Here is a 23,765-nt window from a genome sequence, read left to right as displayed (position 1 = left end):
CCCACTTTCAAAAAAGCCTGCTGATGAGGATTTTTGTTTTACCAGCTCAGATCTTATACCAGGGGTCGACAACCTGTTCCCATCAAAGAGCCATTATTACCCGTTTCCCACAGTAAAGAAAACACTGGGAGCCACAGCGTTGTGGGCGGGGCCTATCCTCAGACAGCAGAGAGCTGCTCACAACAGGTGACAGCAGCCGGTACCGGTCGCTCGCATGGGCGTCGCACCCGTGGGGGATTCAACACCCACACTTTTCCAGCAGTTTTGCTCACCTCCACACCAGTCTGGTTTCTTTACGTCGCACTCACTCTGTTTGCCTCATCTCCTTCTTCTGACAGCTGATGTCGGGTTTCCAGGAGAGCAGGAGAGGGAGGGACGGAAGAGCTCGACTGAATTCATAATTTTACATCTTGACATTAGCTGTTCAAAGTCTGAGTTTGATGAAGTGAAGAACAACAATTTGCAGAGGTTTATAACAGGCGCAGTGCCAGGTTTTAATTTTGGGGGGGTTAGGGTAATTTTGGGCGGACCTTAATAAGCAGTGTCTTAAGTGAAGCAGGCAGGTCGCGCTAGAAAAGTTTGTTTAAAAAAACGTCATAAATGTTTTCCCCCGTCATTTTTATTTCTAAATTATGAAGTAAAAACTCCCAATTTAATTTTCATTCATTTGTCATTAATATGTAGTCTACATCCGTGTGTTAAGTGGACCATCTTCCAGTAAAAGCAAAGCATCCAGCCCACCTCTCCAAATGCGTAAAGTGTGCATCAGCCGCTAGTTAGGCGCGCCGCGTGCACCGTCAGCTACGTCAGCCCAGACAAGAGCAGAGCAACTAGAGAAAGAATAGAGGATAATTCTGTCTGGATGTGGATGGAGATTACATTTTACAGCAGCCTGATCATCATTTAAATACGTAAACCATCACCTGGCTTCTAGTCCATATGTGTGTGTGTGTGTGTGTGTGTGTGTGTGTGTGTGTGTGTGTGTGTTTTCCACTTCAAACACTGGTCTAACCAACCAGACCAGTGTGTCCAGTAACATATTAATGTTTCACTTCATGTAGGCTAGGAACGTTTCACCTGCCGTGGCCCGACCGCTTTTGCTCCACATAAACTTTGTGCATGATCAAATGTCTCTACAGGTGCTTTCTGAGCTGAAGAGGCTATCCTGCCTCAGACTGGATGTTTCATGCGTCTCCATATTAGAGATGGGAACAAGCGCTGTTCAGCCAAAGTTTCATAATTTCATAAAAAGAACATTTTTCCAAGTGACACATCCCTCAGAGAGACCGGGTTTCCAGACCGCTTCAGTGGGAGGAAATCTTACCGCATGCGCCGTGGTTCTGCACTGCGAACCCCTCTACAGATCTTCAGCCCACTGTCCACCGTGGGCGCTCCGAGCCGTGCTGAACACAGTGTCCAGTATAAAGCTCTGATGTTCTGATGGGAATCATTTCTTGATTGATTTAGTTACCTCTGCAATGTGCGTAACGATTAAAATGTCAGCTCATCCATGCGCATCAGTGTGCGTCGGGGTAAATCTTTCAAAACAACCAACATCCTTGAGTTTATCCATCAAAATAAACAGTCTAATGTAAATATCTGTAACCTGCCATTTAACTGTTTTGCCTTCTTGTGAAGATTGTTGCAAAGAGAAACAACTAAACTTGGTTAACCCCAGAGCCATGCGCACTGTGCTGTACTTCGTGACTGTAAATGAGGGGGAAACGATTTAACTGGATCATTTTATTTTCAACATGGTTTAATGTAAAGTTTCATTCAGTACAAACTTTAGTTACACCAATAAACGAGACAGAGCCTGGATTTGTATTCTGAACAGTTTAAACATGTTTAAAACGGAGACGTGCGTGACGCGTCTAAAATTCGCACCTGCTCCGCTATTATGGAAATTAAACTAACAAGATGAATAACATGAAATTATTTTAGGCACAGACAACATCCCCCACACTTTTGAAAATCTTGCAACGCGCCTGGTCGCTCGTGTACGTCAAAGTTATCTTTCATAAGAAGATAATCAATAAAACGATTTATATAAAGTGGATCCAGAAGTTGTAGCCTGTCTTTGCCTACAATATTTTGATATTTTTCACCCTGTTGATGGTTTTACTGAGCAGGTGCCCCTTTTGTCATACGTTTCTTTTTAAAACATGTTTAGACTGTTCAGAATACAAATCCAGGCTCTGTCACGTTTGATTGTTGTAATTAAACTTTGTAGGTGGGGAAGGTCAGAAAAGGATCCGATCATTTTGTTTTTCCCTCATTTACAGTGACGGAGGTAACGGCGCAGTGCGCCTGGCTCTGGTGTTAATCACGTTAAATTATATCTATTTTCACAAGAAAACAAAACAGTTAAAAGCAGGGCTTGTGTTGACCGGATAGTTCCCGTTTTTGACCGTTTATTTTGACGGAGTAAGAATAGAAAGAATCACCCCGACGCATGCAGACGAACTGACCTTTTATTCCACTTAAATCGCAGATGTAGCTAAATCACTCAAGAAAAGATTCCCATCTGAACATCTGAGCTGGACATTGCTCAGCGCAGCTCACTGTCAGCATGTAATACATAAGGTCCACAGCGAGCTGAAGATGTGGAGAGGGGCTTGGAGCGCGTCGCAGAACGAGAGCGCATGCGGGAAGATTCCTCCGACTGAATCGAGACTTGTCACTTAGAAAATGTTCCCTGATTATGAAACTTTGGCTGAATAGCGCTTGTTCCTGCCTCCAATGTGGTGACACATCCAGGAGCCGTCTGAGGAGAAGCCCAGAATCTCACATCCTCTTCACCTCAGAAGCGCCTATGATTACGCACAAGCGTGACTCGTCAACCCGGTCTCACAGTAAGACCGGGTCGGACCTGTTCAGGTTTACACAGACAATCTTTACATGTAGAATTGGCATACAGATGTAAAATTAATGCAGTAAAATATAAAGCATTTAATTTAACTATCCATTCATTAGTTTACAAGCACAGAGAGCCACATCAGATGGATGCATGCGGCTCCAGAGCCGCGGGTTGCCGACCCCGATGCTAGCCTACTTTATTGTCTCTAGCAATTTTTAAACCCCACTCAAGTATGGTTATTGTCCCCAGCAATTCTGAAAACAAACTGACGCCCTTGGTCAGAATGCCTCCTGGATGCCTCCCTGGTGAGGTTTTCCGGGCAAGTCCAACCGGGAAGAGGCCTAAAGAGAGACCCAGAACACGTTTGAGCGATTATGTCTCTCACCTGACCAGGGAATGCCTTGGCATTCCCCTGGAAGAGCTGGCCCAAGTGGCTGGGGAGAGGGAGGTCTGGGCCTCTCGCCTTATGGGCTCGACACCTGGAAGGCGACATCGCCTCTCCTCCATTCATTTTCAATGAGACATGCACGACAAAGCGATAATCGCGGGTCACCCTCCTACCAAGCGAAATGCGAAAAACGTGCGTGTGAAATTTTGTGCTCGTGCACGTGTCATGCACAGGCGACCCAGCGACGCGATCCCAGAAAGTTGAACCATTTTCAACTTTTCATCGCTGTCGCTCAGACAAGGACCAATCAACGGAGGTTTCATTCACTGACCAATGAGCGGACAGGATGCTCCGTACATCTCCGAGCAAACATGGAGGAGAAGTTGATTATTATTATGTTTTATAGTAAAATCAGAAGTAAGATTTCACATAACTCTAGCAGCACCTTGTGAAACATCATATCTACTGCTTTATTAACTCTGAACTGCTTAAATAACTTTAATTCACTCCAATCTCACACAGCTAAGAAAAACAACGGAAGATTCGATTTCACCATTGAACAGAACGCTTAGACGGCTTTGCCGCTGCCGTGGATCGCCTCCCGTGTGTCAGGTAATAAAACCGACAGCGACAAATTTCGCTGATCGCGGTCGTTTGTCGCCTCCCGTGTGTCGAGCCCATAAGGCTACTGGCCCCGTGACCTGACTCCGGATAAGCAGTTGGAAAATGAATGAATGGATGGATGGATGGATGGATGGATGGATGGATGGATGGATGGATGGATGGATGGATGGATGGATGGATGGATGGATGGATGGATGGATGGATGGATGGATGGATGGATGGATGGATGGATGGATGGATGGATGGATGGATGGATGGATGGATGGATGGATGGATGGATGGATGGATGGATGGATGGAATTGTAATTATAACCAACTTGTGACGAATCATTTAATGAGACAAAATAAGATTCATTTTATCAACAAGGGAAAAGTCTTGTCTTCTGCATTAGACCCTGGAGTTTGGAGCAGGATGTCAATAGTGGCACAAGAGAAGTCGGGTAATGGAATTGTTTTGACTATCTTGTGAAGAGACAAGGTTAGAATCAGTGTGTTTTCTGCTTTGAAGTTGTTTTGATACAGGGAAGAACACAACATTCGTAGCAGAGGAAGGCTGTTGGACACCCGACAGTCTATTTGATATCTGACATTGCTGTGGACAAATAAATTTGTACGCCTTTCACAACATTACATTGAACATACTACGATTCCAAATTATGCAACAAGGAGGCCTGGCTTTTAAGATCAGCTCATTCTCTGCAGTTGTAGATTGTAGTTGTAGATCAACAGAACATTAGCTACAAGCAAGCCCAAAGCTAATTGAGTTTTTCTGGGGGGTTTTATAAAAAAACTGGTTCCATCACATAGCAATGATGGGGCTCATTGATATGCAGGATGATGTGGATGATGGGGTGGAGGGTCTGAGTTTGGAGTGTCCAGACGTTCCCTGGAGGTGGGTTCCCTGGGGCTCTGGGGCTTGGAGGCTGCTGTCTCGCTCTGGAGGTGCTTGGGTTGCCTCGGGGGTGGACTACTGGCGGTTGTGAGTGGGGCCCCTACGGGGGTCTTGGCTGTGGCCATGGGTTGCTGTCTGGTGGCTGCATCGCTTCTGAGTGGGTCTTGGTGGGGACCTGGGGGCTTGGGGTGTGGGGGTGGCTGGCAGTGTGTGGGGATCTGGCCGGGGCCTTGGGGATTGGGTCCTGACTTGTCCCAGGAAGAAGGTGGGATCATGTGGCAGTGCCTGGACCAGGCTTAGGGGCCTCAGGTGGACCTTGGCTCCTCTGAAATAATAACAACTCTGTCCCATAATGGGGGAGGGGGACGTCCAGGAGGGGGAGGACCCTACCTTACCTGGATGTCTTATGTCTTACATATTCTGAAAGTTGTGCAAATGCAGGGATGGGAGTAGATATTCTGCTGGGGTGGGGCTGGGTTGGTGTCCTCCGACTCCGTGGAACTCTGCAATGCTGCTGCTTTGGGCCCTGGCGAGATGGGCTGGGGTCTCCATGCCCTGGGTGGCATTTTGGGAATGGAGGTGCCTATTGGGGCCAGTAGGGGAGCTGGCTTCCTTGAGGGCTTAGGCCACATGTGTCAGACACAAGGCCCGCGGGCCAGATGTGGCCCTCGGAGCATTATGTGGCCCGCGAGATAAATATCAAAAATATATTAAAACTGACCCGCTGGCCGATTTTACCGCAAAGACTACAACTCCTATGATGCTGTGCGACATTAGCACGGAGCCAAAGTGCCCCTTCCTTTGTGTTTTTCCAGTGTCTGCTGCCGGTGTCTGCAGCTCTGCTGTCTCGGACAAACTAAACACTCCGCTCACTCAGCGCCGAGTTAACTTAGCTATTTTCTGACGTTGAAGCCCAGAAACTGAGATTTTAACTGCTCAGTAATGTGTTCACGACTGAAAGAGAAAGTTTTCCAACTAACTTCCAGACAGAGCTGATATAACTCCAGCGAGCAGCGACACGCTCAAACCAGCATGACTCTGTGGCTGCTGTAGTTTTTATTTTTCCTCCCCGACACACAACAACGTGGGAAAAGCTAGATGTCATAGCAACGATGACACTTATTACAGGAGAAAAAAGAGAATAAAAAATGAAGAAACAACAAGAAAACTTAAATCCTGAATAGATTTTAAAAATGCTGAATATACCACAAGTAATGAATACCACTGATGCGTTTTATTTAAAATTGACTTGCTTGTGTGTAATTTGATTATTCCACATTTAGTGTTAATGCAAAAATAAGTTTGTTTCCCAATTAAAAGGTTCAAAATTGCATACATGTTGATAAAGAAAATGTACAAATTTGCTGTCACTTTTTCAAATAATTTTAAGTTTGGCCCGCGACTTCGTCCCAGAGTTTCCTTTCGGCCCAGTGTGAATTTGAGTTTGACGCCCCTGGCTTAGGCCAACCAGCCATTCCTCCCCATCCCCATATATTTTCTCCTCCTGCTCCCTCATATCATCACACAAACAAGCACATAGGACCTTGGGGGGTGGGCAAGTCAGGGGGTGCGAGTATGGATTCCATTTCCGCATTTCTGTGGCAGCCTGCCCCCAATTTTATTTGCACATTAAACACTTCTACCAATGACATTCCAAGCAAACACACACTTAGGGCCTTGGGAGTGAGCACACTCAACAACATTTGGCAAGGTGATCTTTCAGCCTCATCCCAAGTGCCGGTGCGCACTTCCAATTTTAAACTGCACTTAGACACAGAGGGCTGTGGGGGGAAGTGGGGCTGTGTGGTGGCATCAGCTGGCGTAGGCCAGACGATGGCTGTAATCAGGAGTGTAACTGCCTCTTTCTTTCTCTCATGCCTCTGATGTTGCAGATAAAAGCACAGAGCTGCAGAAAGACCACTGTTCACAGTGTGCTGGACTTCAAGCTGGCTGGGGATGTGACTCAGGTCAAACAGAAAACCAAGATTAAAAAGAATCTCTCAGGATCATGCACCCACGACAAGGAAGGCTCACCTTGCAACTCCAACCCTAAGCATGGGCATAGAAGCCAGAGTGGAGTCAAAGTTGGATCGAGGCAAGATTCAGGGGGACAGAGCAATACAGGTACATGCCAGCACACTCTGTACTGATTGTCCGCTTACACTATGAGACAGTTTCACTATACATGTCCTTTTTTGGTTTTGTGAACTGCTCAGCAGCCAGTGTGGACAGTGTTCCTCGGGAAAGTTGGGCTAAACTGATTCGTCAAGAAAGTAAAAAAGGCTCCAACAGCCTGAAAGAAGATTCCTCTTACCTAAGCCAAACCAAAACAAAAAAATCTACACTGTCAGAGGCCAGAAGCACTGAAGGAGATACATAGCTCTTCCGCAGAGAGTAACTCTTTGGAGCAAAGTGAGGGATTCAATACAATAATTTTTAGGGTTGAGCCAGATACTGGTTCCAGATGAGTATCCAGTACGGATAAAGCATTTTTGATGAGTGCGAGCATAAAATGAGTAAAGCCCGTGAATATCTGTATTCGTGCTGAAGTAAAATCCTCATTGGGTAACTGACTGTCTTCATGCTCTATGATTGGCCACTCACACATAGCACACAAAATCATCAAACGACCCGCAGCTGCTGTCCCACACACACACAAACACAAACATCGCTCCGCCATGCTTGCCCCCGACACGCTGGCGCGCGGTTGGAGTGGATGGTTTTAAACATGAGCCACAGATCTAAGTTGTGTGTTTATTTATGAAAACTTTGTAGAATATAGTCGCACTGATAAGCGCCTACAGAGCCAGCTCTGGTGTGGGTTAATGTGATGAGCAGCTCCTGTCTAACAGGGACGGCAGGCGGAACAGAACCTGACTGGGGAAATTCCTGGTGGACTGGTCTGGTTGGTGTTTTTAGAGGTTTTTTTTTTTTTTTTTCGGGCCAGTGTTCACTGATGGCACACTGTTGATCACCTGCTGCTGATGAGAGGATTTTTCCTGTCAGTGTAGAAGGAACAGGTGAGCTGCTGTAGTAGCTTTAGTTCCTAGAAACAATTTCTATGCCCAGACTATAGTGGCCTGTTGTTTATAGTTTTATAATTAATATTAAGTGAATGCACTAAACCCACAGGTGATGGAAAATAAGATTCAATAAGCCTGAATATTTTCTCCCAGAGCTCAGCTCTGTTAGAAATAAGCAGATGTCTATGGCACGGTATGGGGGCCAAAATTAAGACTACTGCCCAGCATCATGAGGCTACATAAATTCCGAAGCAAACTACCGATCTGATTAATGATAAGCTGGCACCGGTAACTGAGAGGCTGGCACTGCTTACTGAGAAATAGCACCTTTACCGGCGTTACTACTAGATACGCTAGGGACTAGCAGCCCTCGGCTGGTCATTGACTGGATCACACACTCCCTCTGCTGTCTATTAGCATGGATAGGCTAGTGTTAGCCTAGATGGGCTGGTGTTAGCATTGGAGAGGCTAGCCATTAGCGTGCCTAGGCTGGCCACTAGCTGGATTTCCTACCCCTCGACGGACCATTAGCATGGATAGGCTGGCGTTAGCATCAGAGAGGCTAGCCATTAGCGTGCCTAAGCTGGCCACTAGCTGGATTTCCTACCCCCTCGACGAACCTTTAGCATGGATAGGCTGGCGTTAGCATCGGAGAGGCTAGCCATTAGCGTGCCTAGGCTGGCCACTAGCTGGATTTCCTACCCCCTCGACGAACCTTTAGCATGGATAGGCTGGCGTTAGCATCGGAGAGGCTAGCCTTTAACATGTCTCGGAGAGTCACTTACTCTATTAGATGCGTGTTTTTAAATTTTTTTTGTACATATTATATAGTTTTAATAAAGATAAAATCACAATATTAATAACTATTAACCTGTAATTCAATTCAAAGGATTTAAAATCCAAAGATGAAAACTACTAACTAGTTAGCTCTGGCTTTTTCTCTGATATGTGCAAGAAAACCAAACTATATAAAAAGAATATGCCATCAACCTGTAATTAAGAGCAGAATGGACAGCACCTAATCAATGCTAACAGGCAGTCAGCTTTACAATATGCTTAAAGTTAATGTATATAATGACGTGTTCTTTCAAAGGAACAACTGTGGTTGCAGGTCTCATAGTATGTAATCCGTTTAATAAAAGTAAAAAAATAATTTAAATCCCGCATCTAATAGAGTAAGTGACTCTCCGAGACATGCTAATGGCTAGCCTCTCCGATGCTAACGCCAGCCTATCCATGCTAAAGGTCCGTCGAGGGGGTAGGAAATCCAACTAGTGGCCAGCCTAGGCATGCTAATGGCTAGCCTATCCATGCTAATCGACAGCAGAGTGTGTGATCCAGTCAGTGACCAGTCCAGGGCTGCTAGTCCCTGGCGTATGTAGTAGTAATGCCGGTAAAGGTGCTATTTCTCAGTAAGCAGCGCCAGCCTCTCAGTTACCAGCGCCAGGTTATCATTAAAGAGCAAGTCACCCCCAAATAAACCTTATTTTGCTGATAAACTAAATAAATGAGTGTCTAATCGTGCTGCAGACACGTGTAGTCAATAATTTGGCACTTCAGTGCATCTCATTTAAAATTTAAATATTCTGCCTAAAACTGGCAGTGTTGTGCCGTTGTCAGGTAAAAACTCTGCACTGTATTTTAATTTAAATCTGCCACCGCTATTGGCTAAGAGGTATGCTATGATGTAAACTGGTACATTATGGTGTCACAATGCTGTTGTGAGCCTGTGTGTGTGTGTATTTGTTAGCAGCTCCGCCCTCTCGGTCTGCCAGGCAACAGCATTTGTTGCATTTTTCAAACATGAAGTGGGAGTGGAGTTAGACTCTGGTAGGGGTTGACTTGCTCTTTAATCAGATCGGCAGTTTGCTTCGTAATTTATATAGCCTCCTGCTGCTGGGCAGTAGTCTTAATTCTGGCCCCCATACCGCACCATACAAATGGTTATAAACATTCAGGAATACATGTGTGATCAAACCTCATTTTTCACAAAGCATACTGATGATTAATTATAATGAATAAATGATTGTTGCATATGTGATAAAACATTATTAACTCTTACAGTAGGTTAAAGTACTAACTTGCTGGTAAGGGATAAACATAATTGGTTTAAATGCCCAAGATAAAAATAGATTACCTAAACTAACCTGTAATGTTTGCCATCATCACCTTTAGAAAATAAAGAAGAGGAAAGCAGTTGTGAGACTGATGAAGATTACAAAGCCCGTATTTCTAGAGACATCACCTCAGTCTCCTCCATGATTGGCCCCAGTCCATCATTTGTTGTGAAGCTTGAGGCCAACCAGAAAGCCAGGAACAAAAAACAGAGACAGGAACTATATGGTAAAACTATTGTTTAAAAGCAGCATTAAAGTCAAAACAGATTACATGAGTCTCGACTCCAAAACATTACTGTTGTACTTCTCAAACTTTCTGGTAAATCCAATTTGAATTTGCTCTTTTAATTGAACCTTGCAGGGTCTGTAGCAGAGGGAGAAGTCAAACTAAGGAAGAAGCCCACCTGTAGGCTGGGCGTGGCTTCTATGGCCATAAACCATCAGTGGTCTGCAGGACCCAGAAGAACATGTGGAACTAGGTTAAAGGAATCTAGGTCGAAGGAATCTAGATGGGGCAGCCTCGGAACAAGAGGCAACCACTACAGGAGGAGCGTCAGAATGGCTGGAATGGCCACCTTCCCAACAATAAGTGAGAGGCTGAAGAGGGCAACATGCAAGAACACTATGCTGAGAGGAACATTCAGTAAGGTAAAATTGTTAATGCTACTGAAAATTGCTCTTAATAGCATTATAATGATTTCAAAACAGTTGTTGGTCTCAAATATATAAGAAACATTTCTTCTACAGTTGCTATTAAAAAGTCACTGTCTTTTGGTAATTTTCTGTTCCTTTTATCAGAGCTGCTATCCATTTGGAGCCTCGTCTTTGCAGGGTGAGGAGGGGGGATGCAAGGACCAAGAGGTAAGCTAAAAAGCTGCCTGAATGTAAAGGTATAGAAATGTCGGCTTTAACCCATGAGATTCCCCAATTTGAAAATCATTACTGAAGAGCTCTAACATATTTTGGGCACAAGCAAAATGATCCTGTGTGCTTGCCACACCATTCTAAACTATTTTTCTTAAATTATCCATCTCTGCAATATGTCTGGATGTTCTCCAGTCAAAAGGAAGAGCTGTAAGTCATCTACTGGAGAGCTTTGCTTTTGAGGAGGGATTTCAGATGGCTGGTAACAGCTTCTCAGAGAAAGAGGACCAAAGTCCCTCACATAACAACAAAAGCACTAAAGGTAAAAACAGGTTAGATTTTTAACCAGAGTTTGTAGCAACAGGTAATTTATGTGATGATTAGGATTTAAAATTTGGTGTCCCCTTATCTAGGTCCCAATTGTGTTTTGACCAAAGAACTTTTATGTGATGGACTAAAAGTGCTGATCTCCAAGGAAGATGAACTTCTGTATGCTGCCAAGGTTCATACCACGGAGATGTCAGACATGTAAGTAAACATTCATGTTTTTATTAGTTGTAAGAGCCATAACCCATTTTTGACTTTGTCATATTTATTCATAGAACTCAATATTAGTTTACCAAAACCTTTCAAATTGGTGTGATGTTAATAATATGTATTCTTTTTTAAATCTGTTCTTCTTTTTGCTTAAAATGACGTGCATCCAAGGTGACATTTGCCTGCAGAAGTCAAATGCAACCTTTAACATGTCTAAAATGCAAACAAGATTTCAGCTTCCATGCTGTAGTTCTTTTTCAAAACACAGAACAGTTTTGTTACCTGTTTTCCCGCTACGTTTCGTTTGCGGCTGCAAACTTCCTCAGGATGACGCTGATGGTGGCATCACTTCCTTCTCCGTTTATCCGCGGGCAGCAGAGGACGTTGTCGCTCTCTGCTGCCCACTCTCCCCTCTCCGACGATGCAATCCCATCCCATCATGGAATTAGAGATACGATACAGCAAGAACACAAAGAAGATTTCAGCTACCAAAACATGCAACAATAATCTTGCATAAGAAGACTAGAAGTCAGCATTAGAAGTTTTTTAATTATATTTTTATAATTCCTTGCATCAAAAAACACAAATCATGCTAAGCTTTAAACATCAATATCACTCATTTTGTTCTCACAGCAAGAAATGCTATAAGAGCAAAGCATTATATGCTTACACGGGATGCAGGAAAGTATAATACAAGTGTCTGAAAATAACCTTATTTGTATATGTCTCTCTGCTTTGCTTTATTCTATAGCTTTAGTGTTGTTATTGATGGGGAAAGAGGAAACCTGCCAAGAATCTATTCACAGGAGCAACTGATCAAGGAAGCAGTAAGTTGACCTCACTGCAGTAAAGCATCAAAAAAGCTTCCTCTTGCTTGGTCAGAATATTTTGTCTTTTTTATTTATTTATTTATTTGTTTATTTATTTATTTGTTTGTTTGTTTGTTTGTTTGTTTGTTTGTTTATTGTGTGTCCTGTCTGGCTGTGAAGCAAACAGAATTAATGTCTGAATGCTGGTGACAGGCCTTACAGATTTACTCTCAGGTGGAGCATCAAAGTCCACAAAAATAAACAATCAATGATGAACAAGAGTCTGCAGCTAGACCTGCAGAAAAGGGATACACAACAGTACAACAGGAGCAAGCTATCACTGTGTCATCTTGATGAAGAAATATAAAATCAACATTGTTTCACTGAACAATCACACAATAATACATCACAGTGCATTTAGTGCCAACCACAGCCTTAAGACGTGTTGAACGTGCCCAAGTCCATACTTATGAGAGCACCTGTGTGTGTACACATGCTTGCATATGTTAGGTTTCTCTATAGGAGCGTCCAATAGAGATTGTGAGGGGCCACAGATCTGCCCCCCAAAGATGGGTAAGAAATGGAGGGAGCTCCAAGTCCCAGAGATCCAGGAGCTGCTCCAGAGCACAGGGACCCTGGGGAGTCTGCAACCAGAAAAGCCCCTGCCCCCCTGTGGACAGGTGTCTTTTATACAGATAATGAGTTCAAACAGGTGCCATTGATACAGGTAACGAGTGGAGGACAGAAAAGCTTCTTAAAGAAGACGTTACAGGTCTGTGAGAGCCAGAGATTTTCCTTGTTTGAAGTGACCAAATACTTATTTTCCACCCTGATTTACAAATAAATTCTTTAAAAATCCTGCCATGTGAATTCATGGATTTTTTCCCATTCTGTCTCTCACAGTTGAAGTGTACCTATGATGTAAATTACTGACCTCTGTCATCATTTTAAGTGGGAGAACTTGCACAATCGGTGGCTGACTAAAGACTTTTTTGCACCACTGTATAACCCGGTGAATGCCCAAAAGCCATTTATTTGAATCTGTCACCCCAATTTTCACTGATACTCCCACCCCTTCCCCTCCCTCCCTTCTCCTACACACTAACATCCATACCTCATCAGCCAAAAGGTCACTTGCCATTGCAACAGTAAATGAAAGCAACCTGAAAGGGCCCTCGATAAGCAGTGGATGCTGGAGCTGCCTGCAATGTTGGAGGGAGAATCTGGCAACCTGCAATAACAGGCCTTCTATTCAGACCCTCTTTAGTATTACTCAGCAGGTCAGGATGTACTGCATCATGGCTTCCATTCTTTTCAGCTCTGACTGACATATTAGCATGAGATGAAGAAGTGCAGCCTGGAAATGTAGTACTGTGACTGCTCATTCACAATGCTCAATTGCTCTCACACTGTGTGTATGTGTACAAATGTGTGTGAACACTTGCTTGCTTTTGCATGCAACTTTTAAGGAATCCTAATTATAATTTGGTTTACCATCCAGGTCTTGGATATATGTCCAGAATCTGACACTATGCTCAGTGAGGGAACCAGGGTGTGCGCTTATTGGAGCAAACGTTCACGCTGCTTGTACCCAGGCTACGTTCGCAGAGGTAAATTTAAACTCCTATTTAACCACAAGCACATAGTTTATATTTAGCAATCAGTAAACAACACTTCTGTGTCATACAGATGGTTTATCTGATGATGGCAAACCAGGAGGAGTGATGGTTGAATTTGATGATGGAGACAGAGGGAAAATCTTTCTTCCAAACATCAGACTCCTGCCTCCAGCTTATCAGATTTTCTGTATGTGTCCATTATTGTAATTGGGAGCTGAAGCTATGATATTCACTGTATCAGATTGACTAAAATCGTATGTAATTTTTCCTTAAGGTAAGGAGTCATCTCCTGCCCTACTGGCACCATCAGGAGAAACGGCAAAGAGTTGCCTTGAGCTTGCCCCGATTACTGGCAGGCCTTTGGACAGTCGTGGCTCCACCAGCTCTATAGCTAACACTGCAAAATTAGCAGCTGTTAAAAGAAGACCAGGTGAGAAGTAATGATGGAAAAACACTCCCTAAGCAAACAGTTGTCAGCAGATGAAAAGGTCTAAAAAATGGTAAAAATAAGTGTAGAAATATGAACAGAACCCCATGTATTATTTATGTGCTTGTCTTAGCAAATCTTAAGGTTGTGTATTAGCTGTTATGACAAATCTACAGAACAAGCTTGGCTTTGAATACAAACATGGTCACCCCTCTCCTCGGTGCTTCTGCTGTATTCGGAAACCTGTGTTGCCAAAGGAAACCAGAGAGCACTGCACACCAGTCGCAGTTTTCTATGTCCAAACGTCTTTAGCTGTCCATGACTTCAAACAGTGTTTCTTTTTGTTACTCAGGTAGTTTGTCCTAAAATTGAAGCAATAGCAGCTCACTGTTTCTCCTCCTCTGATATTATTGAGCCACAAACTTCTCACACCAGTGGTGTTCTTTTCCAAAACATGCAAGTGCATAATGAATGGAGGACCCAGGGAACTGCGGAAGTGCAGCAGTTTGGATAGACTGACAACTGGATGATCCAATAGGAGGATCTTTGTTGCCATCTTTTTTCATCTTTGTGCACATGCGCGAGTGGCTGGGTGGCAAAACAAGCTGCTATCATTATGTGACGTACACTTTGAAGAGAGTTTATGGACAAGATCCCCAATATATAAACACTTCAATGTCTAAAGAGAAGAGTAGGTTTAATGAGAAGTTTATAATCTGTACTGAAGACAAAATTAAAGTTATTAAAAGCCCATATGAGTTCTGGGATGACAGGAAACGTCGGTCCAATTCGCCAGTGTTTTTGACAAATCCGCTGGGGAGACATTTACTCCTATTCAACAGAAAGCCCTGGACCCTTCATTCTTAAAAAACTTAAGAATTTCAAACGTCTGGAAATTCTAAAACTTTTTATCAAGCCTTCCATGGGCCAAACTATCAACCACACAGCAAGAATGATCCATCTGCTTCACTAAATAGTCCTCCAAACATGCAAAACAACCAAATTATAGGCAAAATGCATTGTTTCTTGCCACACACTACTGGGATGCAATGGGAGAAATATGAACACTGACATCACAAAAGATCCTCCTATAGTTGCTTTCAGTCTGAAATGTGTTATTTGTGGAGGGTTTTAGACAAATGCGAGTGAACCACTTTATTCAATACTTTAGTTCATTTTAATCTCCACAAAATATGTATAGCTGTACTGTTGGAATGTTAAGAGACATGGAAAAAATGTTTTAAGCTAATATGTTTTCCAAATTTCCTATAGCAGCTTTAAGCTTAAAAATCATTTGAACAAGAATCCTTTACTACGATTGATAAAAAATATACTGTTTGTAACACTTGTGCCCATTCTAGGAAGACCAAAAGGCTCTGGAAAAAAGCAAAAGCTGCAGCAGGCTGCAAATGCCAGTAAAGGTCCTTCGACTTTCCTAGGTCGGAGTTCACTGGCAAACCCCCGGAAGAGCTCATTTGATAGTCTGCTTCAGTTCAGCGAGGCACCCACAAAGACCTTGAGGGGAAAGAAAGGTGCCTTGTTCTCTTTGCCTCAGACCCAGCCAATGGTTTCCCTCCCAGGCAAAGAGCTTTTCAGCAGCAGCTCCTTTGAAATTGATTCCTTCAGAAGCATTGCAAATGGCTACTCCTCCTTCTGTACCCAGTCTACAGGGGGAGGTTCAGGATTATCCCTGGGCTCCAGGAGTGGTGCTTATGGAGAGATGCACAGGCAGGAGGAACGGGTCACACCAAAGGGCAGCAAGTCTAGACAAGACTTTCTGGTCAAATTAGATCATGAAGGAGTGACCTCTCCCAAGACAAAGAACAGCAAGTCCCTTTTCTTGCAAGGTGACTTTTCCAGTGTGACTAGCATGCCAAAGACCAAAGCATACCGTCATCCTTTCCTGTTAGTTAAAGACAAAAAAAAGGGTGGTACCCCCAGCGTGGAACTTTTTCTTAAAAGAGCCACACCACAAAGAAAGCCCTTCCCTTCTCTGCGCCAGGAGACATGTGGTTACTTGGGCTTCAAGTCTCACAGAGAATGCCACACTTCCTACTCTGATCTGGAAGATAAAGAGGAAGAGATGAGGCAGGCTGCATTAGCTGCAGAAGACCCGAGGATGGCTGGCCGTTTTCATTCTCGCCTCTCTGTCTCTTCTTCATCTTCAAGCTCTTCCTCTTCAGGCTCGCTCTCAAGTTCTAGCCTTTGCTCATCTGACAATGACTCATCTTTCAGCTCAGATGATGAAGACAGATCAGCACTGATGCTTCAGACTTTCCTGTCCTCCCACCAGGGGCTCCGACAGTCAAATGACCCCTCTACTTCTTTAAGGCCTCAGCAGCATTCCTTTGTTGCCAAAGCCATGGCAGTCTCCAGCACCAAAGGAAGCCCTTCTGGCCAGGTGTCCATCAGCAAGTCATTAAAGAGGAAAGAATGCATGATTTCCATTTCTAAAACTACTAAAGAATTTGTAAAGAAACCTTGGATGCTTTCAAATGATGCTTCATTTATTCCAAGGCCCAAGATGTCGGCAATCCTAGTGGGTTGCCAAATATGGAGGTGGTCAGGAAACCCAATGCAGGTGAGAAGAGTTTACCTGCACATGTTAAATCACTTAATTAAATGTCACAAGTTTTTATTTCATGTTTATTTTCCTTTAAATACACTGCCTGGCCAAAAAAAAGTCACCACCAAAAAAGAAAAAAAGGTAACACACTAATATATTTTTGGACAACTTTTAGCTTTGATTACAGCACACAGTCACTGTGGCATTGTTTATTTAACCCTCCCACTGTCTTAATGGGTGTGACCCCACGAGGAAAGTTGACCATTGAGCAGGGTTGATGGTTTATCCCTTGGGTCCATGTGGCAGGGTGGCCACATGGACCCAAGGGATAAACCATCAACCCTGCTCAATGGTCAACTTTCCTCGTGGGGTCACACCCATTAAGACAGTGGGAGGGTTAAGCTTTTGCAATGTCAGAATATTTGTTTCCATCCAGTGTTGCATTGTTTCACAAAGATCTTGCATTGATGATGGTGGAGTCTGACCGCTGCACAAAGCCTTCAAATTCAATTCAAATTCAAATTCAAAAAGAGAAATTGATCTCCAGCACATCCCGAAGATTCTCTATGGGGTTAAGGTCTGGACTGTGGTGGCCAGTCAATGTGTTATGATGTCTCATGCTCGCTGAACCACTCTTTCTCTATTTGAGCACGGTGAATCCTGTTATTGTCATCTTGGAACATGCCCGTGCCATCAGGTAAGAAAAAATCCATTGATGGAATAACCTGGAAATTCAGTATATTTACCCTTTGATGCATAATGGTCACTACGGTGTGCAGGTACTCAAAACTTTTGTTTTTTATTTAATTTTTTTGCTATTAAGCACAGCTGTTGAAGACTTTATTGCATTTTGAGCCCCTCCATTTGGACTTCAGTAAGTCAAGCCACCATATTTCATGTTCAGAATGCACGCTGTCCACTGAGGTGGACATGTAATAATCTATTTGCAAATTACTAAATGTTACAAAAAATATTTGTTGAAATTTGTTTAATTCACACCTAAAGGTGAACGAAAAAAATTGTTTAAAAAAATCAGATTTCGTAATTCATGCATCAAAGGGTTCATGTAGTCACCTGACCACATTCTGCACATGCTGTTGGTGAACCTAGACCTGACCAACTGCAGCAACCCCACATCATAGTTCTACGGCAGAGCTATGATCCCACAGGCTGCTTAGATTTGAAGTCCCCCCCCCAGTTTACCTCACCGATTAGTGGTTTTCTCACGGCTACACAGTTGTTAAGTCCCAATCCCTTGAGTTCACTTTGCATTGTGCATTTGGAAATGCTCTTACTTTTACTATTAAACATAGCCCTGAGTTGTACTGTTGTTTTCCTTTGATTTGATTACCCCAAACATTTAAGTGTTTGCGATCACAATCATTCAGGATTTTTTTGGTCGTACTTTTTCCTTGGACACGATGGGTCCCCATTATCCCTCCAGTTTTTAATAATGCGTCAGACAGTTCTTAACCCAATTTTAGTTGTTTTTGCAATATCCTTACATGTTTTCTCTGCTTGATGCATGCCAATAATTTGACCCTTCTTAAACAAACAACGCTATTTTTCTCAACCATGAGAAATGTCTTTTAACATGGTTGTTTAAGAAATGTGAAAAAAACTCATCACAGTTGTGGTTAAATTATTTATTACCAGCTGACTGATAACCATCCATGCAGTTATTATCCAATAGGATGGTCGTACCTATTTGGTTAGTTGAAACAAGGTGGTGACATTTTTTTGGCCTGGCAGTGCATTTGAATTCAAGAAACATCAAAGTAATTGGTTGGTATATGGTTGGTTTTCCACAGAAACAAGGACTAAAGGGCAAAGCCAGGAAACTGTTTTACAAAGCCATTGTCCGAGGCAGAGATACCATTAGGGTTGGAGACTGCGCTGTGTTTGTGTCAAAAGGACGTCCTAACCTCCCCTTTGTAGGTCAGATTGAGAGCTTTTGGGAATCTTGGACTTCAAGAATGGTAGTAAAAGTCAGGTGGTTCTACCACCCTAAGGAGACCAAAGTAGGCAAGAGGCTTTGCAGTGGCAAGGTTAGTTGTTACGATGTGTAAAATAATATAAATTTTATAATGATAATATACGATCAGTGTTGGACAAGTTGTTCAAGCAGCTAACCCTATCTGTTTCCATCCCAGCATGCCCTCTACCAGTCATGTCATCAGGATGAGAACGATGTCCAGGCAATCTCTCATAAGTGCCGGGTGGTGAGCAGGGAGGAGTATGAGTTTCTGACTCATAATCAGAAGCCAAACAGTCTTTCCCCAGACCTCTACTACCTGGCCGGGACTTATGACCCCACCACGGGTCAACTATTCACTGTTGAAGGCATTTCTATCATGTGCTGAATCACAACAGGAACACTACTGAAGAACTGACGATTTGTGACTGTACCCATGAGACACTTCAGTCTTGTGGAATACAATATTCCAAGCCTCAAGGATATGTGAACAGCACTAAAGCAGAACTGTCTGAGATTGCACACTGGAGTATGATGACACATAAACTTTGTGGAAGTGGATTGGATGTCAAAAAGTGGTTCATCCTTTTGGTGACTAATAGCAGAATGTCTGGGTCTTCCTGGGCATGACAAACTTTAAATACACATTTTCGTTATCTATTTAATACATTTCTAAAAGCAGTTTGTTGCTATAACATGTCAGAAATAAAGCTGATTGCATTTGATTGTGCAACACGATGCTTGATAGTGACTGTGGACCAGTTGAGGTAGCCTTTTTTTAATGATTGAAAACAAAAAGGCATGGGCATTTTTTGATGCCTTTTCATTCCAGGGAAGTCAAAAACATTTAAAAAGATGTAAAGGTAAAATTGTAAATAAGTAATTATTTTTCCAATCAAGCCATACACTTATGTACCTCTCACCTGTCTTAAATATTCAGGTGTACATTGTACAGGACAGTTATTTTATTGATGTATATTATATATATGTAAAGAAAAAATATTTTCTATAGGACTTTATTGTATGAGATCGATGTATGTTTTCATGTTTGCAATTGATTTATTTTTATATGAGTGTAGACTTAATTGCTTTGTGTTTTTGACTTGCTTTGGGGGCTCAATATTGAAGGAGTTAATGTTGCACTGTGTATGCCCCGCTGAAACAGACCAACAAATACAGAGTACAGAAGAATAGAAATGCAAAACAGGAAACGACTCCTATTTTGACAGAAAGGGGATAGCCTGTTAAAAGTAAAGTGTTCATATTATTTGTGAAATAAAATGTTCTGTTACTTCACATTTGTGTTATCTTCTTTATAGAAAAATCAACTTTTATTTGTGTTCTGTGCATTCATTTAATTGATCCCAGATCCCACCAGGCTGCTGTTAGGGTGAACAGCGTGTGTACAGTTATTACACATAATTGGTGAGTGATAACATCAGAGGCCCTGAGGACTCAGCAGAGGAAGACAGAGTTAGTTCTTAGTCACCAAAAGCAGCAGGAGTGAAGAAAACCAAACCCTCACAGCAGAGCAGTCAATAGATATCCCAATCAGCAAATTGTAATCCTAATTAGCGAAATCTTCAGGCAGGGACCACGATAAGAAGGAAGTCAGAGCCATGAGGAGAAGCAAACCAGACCATATCGAATCACAGCGAAGCCAGAAGACAGGAATTCCCAGAGGACTTCCAGAACTTCAGAAGAACCAGAACCCAGGCCAAGAGGAAGCAGAGCCAGGAGACAGACGAAGAAGGCAATGATGTCCTCACCAGACATCTGTCGAAACTCAGCAAACCATCCAAACGCACACACGGGGCATTTGACCATAGACCCACATAGATGACGTCTGATGGAAAAGAACAAATAAAAAAACACTAGGACTATGTGTACCCTATATGTGCTATGTGACTGGAGATTATGTGGAAGGAAATCAACTGAAAGATGTCGATGTAGTAAACTATGTATACTGGAAAAGGTGCATAAATGAACAAAATCAACAAAACCCTATAATATATGCAAGAGTGGAAAAAAACTTTTGAAAGCAATTAATGAAATCCAAAATGGAAAAGCAAAGTAATCAGTGGCTCATAACTGACAAAAAGTTGAAATTGAAAGCATAAAAAATTTGTGATAAAGTAATCAACGGTAATCAAAGTAATGGAAATATGTATGAATTTGTATGTATCCGATAAGGAAAATAAAAATGAAAGACACATTGAAGAACACAAGAAGTAAATCAATGTTAATAGTCAAACTGTGAATGCATCACAAAAGGAATTTAGATTAGTATTGTAAACATTTCTATTAAATCAGAATTTAAAATTTCTAATAATTTTATCAAGAAATTGAAAATGAAAAAAAAAATAATTTGGATTCATCTCAACAGTTAGCAGATTTAGCCGCCTGTCACTGTAATGAACTTAGTCACATGTATTCAGAAACCCACAGCATGACTACATCAAAGCCAACTAAGTCTGTATGTTATTTTTAGACATGCATTATATCCATGCACACACACATACACTCAAAACAGAACGTGGGTAACTTGAAACAGAGAACCGAGGAGAGTGGACGGAAAAGTCTGCATGCTTAACGTTAGCTAGCTGGTTGGCTACTAAGCCTTCAATTTGGTTTAAATCAAGAAGAAAATAAACCTCTTCAGCTAAACAGAATAACGTGGCTCTCGTGTTCAAATGCTGGGATAATACATGCTCGCGGAATGAGACATCGCTGCCACTCATCCGTACGGAAAGCTAGAATGCTTAGCTTTGTTATGAGCCCTGGGTTTTGCTGTCCCATCCTGAGAAGGGTCAGTGGCCCCATGGTCTCTTTAAAGCTCGTTCTGTCTATGCCCAGTGGATCAGCACCCTGGAGAGCAGCGCTCCAGCCGACACTCAGCATGTTCAGCACCATGGAGAGTGACACTCCATGGATCCTACCAGGCCCAGCTGGAGTAAATCAGCTCTTGATGAGCTGCCTTAAAGGACTTATGTTTGTCACCGATTTGAGGATGCACATTGTGCCCAGGGGCCCTGCGATGGTAATTCGGCCCTGCACCTAAGGTTTCAGGCTTCACTCAAATGGAAACTATGTAGAAAAAAGTATATTTACAGAAGGAGCACAAAAGCAGTCGGTTTTCTCTGCTCTGTATCTGATCTGGAGACGGTTAGTAAATCCACTCGTGGACATTCTGTTCGGTTATGGTTGTGAAATATGGCTCAATGAGACCCAAAACATCACCGCTTTCTGAGAAGAGCGAAAATACATACAACAGGAGAGAAGCAGGGGAGCCGCAGCTTCAAAGACATGAGTACCATGTTCAGCGACTGGAGGGATTTTCTAAAACGTTCTTGAGATCCGAGGGGCTCAGATGACTGGGGGTCTAAAACATTTAAGGCACCACTGGATATTGGAGGTGGGAGGGCAATCGATGCGCTGCAGAGACTTGAGCTGCTCCGAGCTCAGTTCGTCGTACGCCTGGCGGTACTCACGGTCGAAGGCCTCTGCAGACGCAGAGAGAGGGTGGAGGAAAGGTCAGAAAAAAATAATAATGTCGGTGCTGTTGATTAGTCAACTCTGACTAACTCACCCACGTCGATGGTCTCCGGTCCCAAGGCTGCCAGTGACAGGAAGAGGATGTCTATATATACTCCTGAGAAAGCAAACAAACATCAAAAATGTTCTGCTTATAAACACAACAAACCAACGTCAGAGCAGACAAGGCTGACCTCTGTCATTTGACTCTATCTGGCTGCCATTTGATCTCTCGTACCAGCAGGTTGATGGGGCCGTAGACGTCGTTCGTCTGGATGTTACGGACGATGGTGTTCAGGAGGGTTCGGATCTCCTGGTGGTCCGTTAGAGCCAAAGTCCCCTTCTTCTCCACTACAACACAAAAAGCAGCAGTATCTAATGACTTCTGGCCACTCCATCCAAAATAATAAACATTTCGGCTATGACATGTGGAATGTTCTAGTGCCCTCTAGTGGTGGTGCTCTCTTTCTACAACATGAAGCTTCCCGTCACACAGAAGGTTCTCCAGAGCAGGTACAGAGGTTCTCCGGGTTCCTGGTGCAGGTTGATGTTGTCCCACAGCAGCTTTGTGTAAACATGTTCACTGTCTTGAGACAGGGATGCCAGGGGAAGCTGCAAAAACACATTCATGCTGAACACCAACACTGATCTGCAGATTTTATGCGACTCAGGCTGAAGGAATAAGGGAACAAAGCAACATGCTGTTTAACCTGTACTCCATTGTTGCAGTGTTCAGAGTTCAGAATGAGGCCCGACAGGTGGGTGGGAAGGTCCAGGCAGCGGAAATACAACACCAGGTTCCAGAAAATAATGGGATGCTGGCTGAAGAACTTGTGTGTGTAGATGACCTGATCAGACAGAACAGAGGTGTTGGAAACATGGTATCAGTCTGGGACACACTGAGCAGACTGTGAGAGGTCACCTGATTCCCCTCGTTCTCCAACAGGGTTTCCAGCTCTTTGCACAGGACTAGGGGGCTCAGGTACGGCACAAAAACAGGCTTGGGATTTGGACGCTTTTGTCCGATGCCATCTTGAAAAAAAACAATAAATTCCACCAATCAAACCCAACCTAGTGCAGGTAAAAGTCTGCTCTTGGTGGGGAGTACTGACCGACATCTCCTGCAGGCTACAGGGCAGGCTGGTGGTGGAGATGCCGTGACCCGGTCTCTGGGAGTAATCCAAGCTCTGCAGCAGACCTCCAACACTGTAGATGCGCATCAGCAAAGTGCCGCTGCACTTCTGCTGCTTACCTGCGCTCTGGTGCCCCAGGACACCCAGGGGGTCGGACTGGACCGGCTCTGGAACCTGACTGAACACACAGAGGACTTTGGATAAGGTTTTTGCAGGAGTCCAGGAACATTTGACAAATGTAGCTTTTGTTATTTTTACCTCTTCTGTGTTCCAGGTGGACTATTTGAAGCCTCCTTCAGCTCCTCCTCAGAGAAAGAGATTAGGTCTGGGGTTTTCATTTCAGCTGAGCTGTAGGCTGAGGACTGGTGCTGTGTATGCTGTCTCCTGAGGCACTGGG

At 43.3% G+C, this 23,765-nt stretch overlaps 1 protein-coding gene across 5 annotated transcripts in view; it reads left to right on the top strand.

Annotated features, from left to right (window-relative positions):
- Positions 1-19,997, top strand: part of LOC107378270 (BAH and coiled-coil domain-containing protein 1) — a 104,485-nt gene extending 84,488 nt beyond the window's left edge. For 4 of the 5 annotated variants that reach the window (XM_070551309.1, XM_070551307.1, XM_070551308.1 and 1 more), the window contains exons 16-28: positions 6,657-6,888; positions 9,963-10,130; positions 10,266-10,552; positions 10,703-10,765; positions 10,964-11,090; positions 11,182-11,296; positions 12,057-12,132; positions 13,616-13,724; positions 13,804-13,920; positions 14,008-14,163; positions 15,522-16,741; positions 18,538-18,774; positions 18,880-19,997. In XM_070551309.1, the coding sequence (XP_070407410.1) occupies positions 6,657-6,888; positions 9,963-10,130; positions 10,266-10,552; positions 10,703-10,765; positions 10,964-11,090; positions 11,182-11,296; positions 12,057-12,132; positions 13,616-13,724; positions 13,804-13,920; positions 14,008-14,163; positions 15,522-16,741; positions 18,538-18,774; positions 18,880-19,089 (3,117 nt within the window). In that variant the 3' untranslated portion in view covers positions 19,090-19,997. The remainder of the gene's footprint in view (positions 1-6,656; positions 6,889-9,962; positions 10,131-10,265; positions 10,553-10,702; positions 10,766-10,963; positions 11,091-11,181; positions 11,297-12,056; positions 12,133-13,615; positions 13,725-13,803; positions 13,921-14,007; positions 14,164-15,521; positions 16,742-18,537; positions 18,775-18,879) is intronic. The other variant, XM_070551310.1, reaches the window with a different exon arrangement.
- Positions 19,998-23,765: the final 3,768 nt, after the last annotated feature.

This window comes from Nothobranchius furzeri, chromosome 5 (assembly GCF_043380555.1).
Source record: "Nothobranchius furzeri strain GRZ-AD chromosome 5, NfurGRZ-RIMD1, whole genome shotgun sequence".
NCBI classification, from domain to species: domain Eukaryota; kingdom Metazoa; phylum Chordata; class Actinopteri; order Cyprinodontiformes; family Nothobranchiidae; genus Nothobranchius; species Nothobranchius furzeri.
Note: the sequence above shows the minus strand (reverse complement) of the source record. Positions and strands in the feature narration are given on the sequence as shown.